Below are 8,357 nucleotides of genomic sequence, written 5' to 3'. Positions count from 1 at the left end.
AGGGTTTCAATTTTTCCATGAGACACAAGGCTATGCAAATCTTACGTTTTTTCCTTTTGCTACTACAATAATTGTTGGGCTGCGAGCAGCATATTTCCGTTGTTTTAAACTCAAATGTGGACCACAAACAAATAGGATCAGGATTCTAACTGATAAAATCCATGGTTCAGAGGTCTGGTTCAATTTCCACATTAGAGCCACAAAATTATGATCATCTATTATGTGCATTGCAGTCCACATGAATCAAGATTCAAGCATTTGTTGTGACCAAACCTTGTAAGGAATCAAACCCACATGGATGTCTACAAATATCTTCCTGGGAGAAGCCATCACATTTAGTGGAATAGCAGCTAAGTATTGAAAATGATTTTCTCTAAGAAAATGAAGCCATCCTATAAAATTAATTCCCATAAAAGAAAAAACTGGCCTACTGGGATGTTAGAATGTCTGATTAATATGTAAATGCATTTCAACAAGGCCATATTCCTTTTGCTCAACCTTTTGAATCTTTGATTTTTGGATCTAGACTGCAGTTGAGCATCCATGCTGTTTTATAATTGATCATAAAATTTGTATGAGTAGACAAAAGTAAAGTGCATGGTATATTGTGAAATTGTAATCAATATCAAGACCATAAGAGTATCTAAAGCTTGATTTTATTGATCATACTTAAGCCACACTTATCTACCCAAAGAAGAAAAGAAACACCATACCAATGAAACCAAGAAGATGAATCACCAAGATACATACAATGACCTTCAGCATGCAACCTCTGCTTGCTGTCAGCGACCTAACTAGAGGATTTATAATGAGAGCTCTGACCCAGGGTAGAAAGGCGAGGACTCGGTGTTTGACTTGATTCAGGAAGCTTTCCACCATATCGTGGACTGTGCTCCAGCCTAAGCTCATTCACACGGGGGCTGTATGCCCTGTCTTGAAACCTTGGACTATATGTCGGCTTAGTATCATGATGTGGAGTCGAACTTGTTATTCTTGGGCTGTGGATGTGTCTGATCTCACCACGACCCCGTGTGATGATCTCATCAAGAATTTCATCATCAGCTTGATGACCAACTCGTGCACCCATTCCAAAACTATGAGTATCTTCATCCTGTAAAACATTTATTAGGAGATGAATTGATGTCAAAAGAAAATGGTTTGCTGGAGTAATAGAATATCAGTCTTACATTTATTGTCATGCCAAACGGTAATGTTGGATATTCTTCATACGCAGCTGCATCCAAGTCTTGTAGGTGAGCTCCTTTGAAAAATTTGGGAAGCAAATATTGCCGCACTGGGACCAGGAGCATGATCATCAGCGGGAAAAGAACTCCAGCAATTGGAATCCATGTTATGCCAAAACATACAAGCAAGTATGCCGTCTGAAATAAGGTGAAGGTGGCAATTGTCTTGAAAGGAACTGTTTCCACGAACATTGCATGATACTTCTCCAGAACTCTGCAAGGATAATTAGAAACAGTAAGAAATATAGATATTTAATTCTCCAAAATGCTGCTCCCCTCCAAGAAGGAAAAAAGTATAATGAGTTTAACACATACTTGTATCGCCTGCTTGGAGCCGTAAAAAGCAGCAATATACGTTCCCAAAACTGGTTTCCTGGCAAACTTTCAATGGCCATGAAGGCAAAGTAACCCCACAGAACTGACGTAGGGATCTTTTTCAGGAAAGGCATAGCAGCGACACAACCACCCACCATAATTGATTGAAGCAGGTTGCTAACACGTTGTTCTTTGACTTCAACAGGAAGAAGGTCATCTATCTCCTTGTCCACATCGAATATGGACTTGTCAACTGGGGCATCCATGGCCCCAGTGCTGGAAGCCAATTGGATTGTTGACTCTTTGAGCTCTCTGAGTCCCTGTTCACCATAACATGTGTGCATCATAAATAAATTAAAGGCTAGACTGTCAGTAACATCATGTACATGGGTGTGCTTATTTACCACACCAGGTGGAGACTGATAAACCAATGGAGTCTGCATTTGCTTATAAGCTTCTAGCATATTTCCATATAACTGGCTCAAGCTTGAATTCTTACTAATACTTTTGTGAGCTGTTGATACAAGCTTGTTATGCAGTAGCTGTTGAACAAATCAATAGCGAACCAGCATTAGGTGTAGGCCCAGCATGTCCTGATAATATAAACCAATAGTTTTTCATGTAGATACCTGATGCTTTAGAGTAGCTAAGCTTTTTGTATGCATTGGAGACTGTGGAATAACACCATTGGCAGGAGGGATGCCAATGAGGCCACATAATATGACCTGCTCAATCAAGCAAAATACTCCAAAGTTTGTCATGGCATTGAATCAATAGCTATCATTTATGAAACATTAACTGCAAGTCTTTGACGCTGCCTGCTCACCAGGAAGCCTAAAAGAAGGAGGTCATAATGAAAAGAAGATGGCTTTCTCAAATTGAATTCCTTCTGTTGAGCAAGTTGAGATGCAACACTGTGGTCGAAGTAATAGAGCACAGCTATCATAGTTGCAGGAATAAATGCTCCGAAAATATATATGAGGGGCACATTCAACATTTCCTGTCCAGTCAGTAATCTCAGTTTCACATAGATGTGCATTACAGCTAAGACTCAGAAAGAAAAAGTGCATCGATTGAGGAGAACATCAAGAGTGCATCTTTACAGACATTGACTGGAAAAGAAGGTTAGCGTGGAGACATTTGCCAGACATAATGTAGGTTAAACAATTTGATGTGAAAAAGATTGTGTTTCTTTCTAACATCAGTCTAGATGTTTCCATTTTTGAAAGAATGGTGAGATACTGACTGCCATCTCAATCTAAAATTCAAGCCCAATAGAGTGATTCCATGTGCATAAGTCCAGCGGTTCATACATAAAAGTGGGTACATGAATATGAAAGAACACTGGTTCACTTATACACATGGCAGAGCACCACAGCGGCCTTATTTTTTCATTCATTAGTGGTTTCATGGTATACATTGACAACTAGAAAACTGATGTGCCCTATAAAACTCAAAACACACTAGAGAATCTAGTATATAACCCAATTCTAAGAAGACATAGCTATTGACTGGCCAACTCTTTATGGTAAATGCTACCTCAGATTCTCACAGTTGCTGTTATGGTTGTGGCACAGATGAGAATGCATTTCTTGGTCAGCAAAGATTTCTTGCAAGTTTGTCAGAACTAGTACCAATACTACAAGTGAAAATTGAAACACGTTTTGGAGTTTTATGAGGGTAATTATGACTTCAACAACTGGATAAAACCAAACATCCAACACTGGGATAAAAAGGTAAAAAATCACCTTGATGATTAACAAAGTAGAACAAGTTATAACTACATGAGTATTTTGAATAATAAATGACAACATTTAAATTTCAATAAAAAGGATAACTTACTTTGATGACAGTCCAGTTAGAATAAGCACCAGGGGACCATGGATTTGGGCTGAAAAGCCGCCTAGGAATTCCACTGGGGATACTTTGAGATGGTATATATGACACAACAGTCCATACAAGTACCATCAATGGCACTCCATAGTCTGCAATAAACCCTCGCAACCAACCTGAGTATTCACAATTAAAACTAAGGTTGTAAGTAGTGTATCGTTACCCATATCGGTCCAGCCGTATCATATTGTATCATAAATTTTTAATAAAATTTTTAAAAAAATCAAGAAAAATTAATAAAAATTAAAAAAAAATCATATCACATGAAATATTGATGAATTGCACAAAATACAACCATAAAATCACATATAAAGCATTTATGTCTCTATGAGCTGCATAAGACATCATCAAACATCAACTATCACACAAGAACAATGAAAAATATTAAATATCTTTCAATTAAGAACATGCCATAAGACTCATACTTTCATACTATATAAACAAAAATATTATGGCAATAGTTGCACTCGATTTTCAATCGGTTTCCACTCATTACTTGAGTGCTCCATTGCCATGCCGGATCATCTGATGTCATCTTTGTTGGAGGAGTGTGGAACCTAATTTTTACTCATAATAAAGTTTTTTTACCTTAACCCATTTTCTTGAGTGGGAAAATGGTGGAAATGCATTTTTTTACTTTAACCAACTTCTTTGAGTAAAAAACATGGTGGAAATGCACTTCTAATGACCTTTAGACAAATGGAGAAGTTGGCCCCTCAAAAGGTATTTAAAACCCAAAATGAAAAAAATATCATATGAATACACCAGATACAGGTATTGTAAACCCCAAAAGTAATGATACGTATCGTACGATATCATACGATACGACACGATACAAACAACCTTGATTAAAACTTTCAGGTTAGCTTGACACTTCCAATAAAGTAGAGAATAACACTTTCAGTTTTTGGCATTGATGAAGAGAAACAGACATGAAAACACACATAAATAATGAAACAAGCATATTTCCACCATAGATATTTGAACTATACCTGTTCCATAACGCCATGATCGTGCTTTACGGCTCCCCAGAGCTGTGAGAAGTAGACCAAAAGATAGAACAAGTGCAAACATGCCATTTCCAAATCGCCATGATGGCATAAACTCGATCAGTTTAGGGTTCCCTCTTTCTGGTACACGAAACTCCTCTACAACTCCCTGCATTAACCATTTAACAAACTTGAGTATTTCAAAAACTGAATACATAATATTTAAGACACTATTGAACTTCCATTAATTCCAAGTTCCAACAGTTCACGCTAGTGCACAATCTTCATGCACCTGATGCAACTGTTGACATTAGAACCCAGTTCCCATTTCCAAAATTTCATGATCACTTTTTCAACCTCCTTAAGTTCAAGACCTGATATGCTAAACAATTTTTTATTACATGTTATATCTAGAGAACCATTATAACAATGACTTGATGAACCTCGTGCATTTTTGTTAGCTACAACAAAGAAATTCTAAATTCATAATTGGATGCCATAACCAACACAGAAACAAGGAACTCCATAAAGCTTACTCGGATAGCCTGCTGCATAAAGAGCATTGCTATAAGCAGGCCAAACAGTTCTCCAGCAACACGAGTAAATCTATTGATGATTGAACAAGCACCTAGAATAGCTAACAGGAAGAGCAAGAAAGATGTCCATACACAGACCCTGTATTCCATGAGAATTATGTGAGAAACAATTTTGAAAATATTTTAAGGATGGCCATGGACATTTATCAATGAACCCTGCAAGTTGTTTATGACTTACCATCCTGTCCAAGCCAAGAACAATTTTGGACCCAAATCTTGCCTGTCTTTTGCAAAGTTGAACATGAATGTGTACATGAGGACTGTAGGTTCAGCAACCCCTAGTATTAACAGTGGATGCCCTCCAAAAATAGAATGAATGATACCACAAAGCGCCGTTGAAGCCAGAGTTTGAACTGCAGTTAAAATTCCATCTGAAATGGGAATGGTTGAATCTTGTTATTAGATGGAAACAAAATACAAAATAAGGATAGAAGTAGAGGTAACTCTCAACAGCACAGGAAAAGAAAATTCCCAACAATCTAATCTCATACTTGTATTTCGCTCCAATTGCTCCCCAAATGATATGACTGGGATTGCCGATGCAAAGAAAATATATGTTGTAGGTGCAAGGATCCTGAGTGTCACAAGAAAAATATTGATATGTTGAAATATTATCCAAAGCAGTCGATAGAGGAATATGTGCATTTTGAAAACTTCCCAAAGAAAGATTTCATAATATATGCAACAAAAACTTGAGTTACCATAAACACCACAAATCTACAAGCTTCACCTATATCAAAGCAAAAGTTAGACTGAAGAGTTCATACCTAAACCCTGCACGAAAACCTCCAGACCAGTCTTGTCTGTAGCATTGCAATCTTCCTGCCAGATCATTTTTTATTCCACGGAAGGGAACAAATGTTTCCTCCATTGGGAATTCACTACACGTGTATGTTGACACAAGAAGTAACAATAAAAGAAAGAAAGAAAAGGAGGGAGGGAGGGATTTATACTGTATAGTACTTTGACCAGGATAAGTAGATGGCTAGAGATGCAAAACCACTGAGTCCGAAACAGAGTTGAAACATGGAAGTTCCACAATGATGACAACAACTACACTTGCATCATATATACTGATACTCAAGCTAAAGACGAAAAAGAAATTGAGGTATGCGTATCTCTGACGAGTGATCCTTGACTTGGCCGTGATAAAGTATTTACAGTTATGGACTATCATGTCTCAGATGCATGCTGCTCTGTTTGAATATTTCTTACACTACATAAAGAGTGTGAGTTAATGATCTAAAAGGTACAATGAAAAATATTTGTTAGGACCTAAACCTGAAGTAATAAACGAATAAAAGGAATTATTGTCAGGTTTATGTACTGATAACCGTTGCCTACTTGAATTCCATGGCTGAGCACATAAAAGCTACTGCTAGGGGAAAAAGCTCATAAGGGAGAAAAGCAAACTAACGTAAAACTTCCATGGCAGAAGCCAAACAGCTAACGAACAAGCTCAACGAAATGCAAACCCATTTCCTTCTAAAGATCACCAGGTTCCTCCTAAACCAAACATGAGATATAAAACTCTAAACTCTTATCAAGCACCAACACAACAAACTCTGGGAAACTGACGGTGAGAACTGATTACATGTTTTAGACACACATCAGTCCACCACAGATCTAACAAATTTTGAAACCGCCGGAACAAATTGAACAACTAGAGAAAGTTAGCTAGTACCCATAATCACTCAAATGGTGAACTAATTATGCTCTGAAAATGCGAAGAGCTGTTGTGGAAAGAGCAATTTAGCGGGCACCCATGTTCATCAAATGATTGAGGATAGATTAGCAATACGATTCAAGGCAAATGGGCATCTGGAATTTGAAATCTACACCTCTAAATCTCACCAATAACCGAACCAGCAAATCACAGAACCAGCACAAAGATATGAAGAACTGCAGTCCAAGTTACATTATTTTTTAGCAAAAAAAACACACCTTTCTACACAAAAGCCTCAAGAAAGCGAAGCCAAGATGCAATTTTGATAAACACCAACTACATTATATACCAAACCAAGAATAAGGAGCAGTTTTACTTCCTATGAGCTGAATGGAGGGTACCCAAGTGAGATTTCAGCAGGAAGATGAACAATGAAGGAAAGAAAAACGGAAACACAAGAGCATGAAAGCATCAAGAACGCTTGCAGCTTATGTTGGTCTCTTATGAAAGAGATAGAGAAGAGGATGCACAAATAAATAGAGAATGAGTGGCCGCTATAGATGATGGACTATTTTTACCACACAAAAAAAGTGAGTTTCTTGTAAAGTTAGGAAAAAAGGATTGCTTCTGCTTTAGTAGTGATGTTGATAACTTGATAATGGTTGGGTGATTTTACCAGGGAAAGTTGCAGAGGAGGACAAATACGGTGATGCAAGAGAGATGTAATGCATATGCACCCCCATTGACCTCCACCAAACCAATTCAAAAAACCCAACCAGAGCAATCGAACACAGCATGTGATGTGAAATGTCCAACATGGCCCTGTTGTTTTTAAGGAATCTCTAGCGCGGGCGCTCTTCTACAGCTCTACTGACTAAGCTCTGCAATAACACCATTTGTAAATTACCAGTAGTGTCCTTTTGCTTTCAAATTGGGTGCATCGGGTCGGAACGGGCCGATTCGACCCGAGGCTTAACAGGCCTGACCCAGACCCTGGAGACCCGAAGCCAGTCCGAGTCCTGTTGCATCTGGGCCAGGAACGTTTATTTAGGTGGCTAGCGCGGGCCTTTAAGCCCAACCGGTGAACAGGCTGGGCTCTATGGACATTTTACTTTAGCCTACCTGGACCGGCCTATTTACCAGCTCGGCTGTGTCGAGGCCAATTCATATCAGGCTTGGGCTGCACATCGCAGCTCAAACCTGGTCCTTTGCCCACCCTTAATTCTGGATGATTAAAAAATCTTCAATAACTACTCACCCCACTAGTATAACCAAGCCACCAATGGGTAGTGAGCCAAGTGTTTTTTTTTTTTTTAAAGGCAAACTAGGGTTAGTCCGACCCTTACCGGTTATACAACGATATCATTGGGATTTGAACTTGCAATGTCGCAACACGACCTGCACTAACTGTTCCTATCAGACAAGCAGAAACAACCACCATCACCACCACATATATATATATATGGAGAAACTGTCCTCAGGATCAAAGACCTAGTCATGCTGTACTTAGATGGCTGTCCTGACACTGTAAAACTTCATGGGCTTATCCCTTGCCCTCAAGAAGTTGTCAGGATTGAGCTTGCGCAAGGAGTGGCACCCATGAGATTTGAACCTAAACCATTTGCCCAGCAACCTAAGTCTTATCCCACTACCT

General features: G+C 38.6%; 1 protein-coding gene across 2 annotated transcripts; it reads right to left on the bottom strand.

The window, feature by feature from the left end:
* Positions 1–642: 642 nt before the first annotated feature.
* LOC149833943 (putative boron transporter 2) lies at positions 643–6,052 on the bottom strand. 2 transcript variants are annotated; one of them, XM_090009905.1, is made up of 12 exons: positions 5,805–6,052; positions 5,529–5,611; positions 5,216–5,408; positions 4,978–5,116; positions 4,445–4,610; positions 3,402–3,568; positions 2,386–2,559; positions 2,189–2,284; positions 1,964–2,101; positions 1,560–1,879; positions 1,188–1,458; positions 643–1,111 (listed from the first exon to the last, which is right to left on the bottom strand). In XM_090009905.1, the coding sequence occupies exons 1-12, from the start codon at positions 5,906–5,908 to the stop codon at positions 791–793; spliced, it is 2,172 nt and encodes a 723-aa protein (XP_089866031.1). In that variant the 5' UTR covers positions 5,909–6,052; the 3' UTR covers positions 643–790. The 2 variants fall into 2 exon arrangements, with proteins under 2 accessions (XP_089866031.1, XP_089866030.1); XM_090009904.1 differs by having other exon boundaries at positions 1,560–2,101.
* Positions 6,053–8,357: the final 2,305 nt, after the last annotated feature.

The sequence above is a fragment of the Nuphar pumila genome, chromosome 6 (genome assembly GCF_984573655.1).
Source record: "Nuphar pumila chromosome 6, dmNupPumi1.hap1.1, whole genome shotgun sequence".
Classification (NCBI taxonomy): Eukaryota; Viridiplantae; Streptophyta; class Magnoliopsida; order Nymphaeales; family Nymphaeaceae; genus Nuphar; species Nuphar pumila.
Note: the sequence above shows the minus strand (reverse complement) of the source record. Positions and strands in the feature narration are given on the sequence as shown.

Excerpts from the sequence above, each read along its gene's own strand:
- LOC149833943 (XM_090009904.1), bottom strand. The coding sequence starts at position 5,908 with ATGGAGGAAACATTTGTTCCCTTCCGTGGAATAAAAAATGATCTGGCA. Across the intron at positions 2,285-2,385 it reads TCCTTCTTTTAGGCTTCCTG|GTCATATTATGTGGCCTCAT; the intron begins GTGAGCAGGCAG and ends TTGATTGAGCAG. Across the intron at positions 1,459-1,559 it reads GCTCCAAGCAGGCGATACAA|AGTTCTGGAGAAGTATCATG; the intron begins GTATGTGTTAAA and ends TTATCCTTGCAG.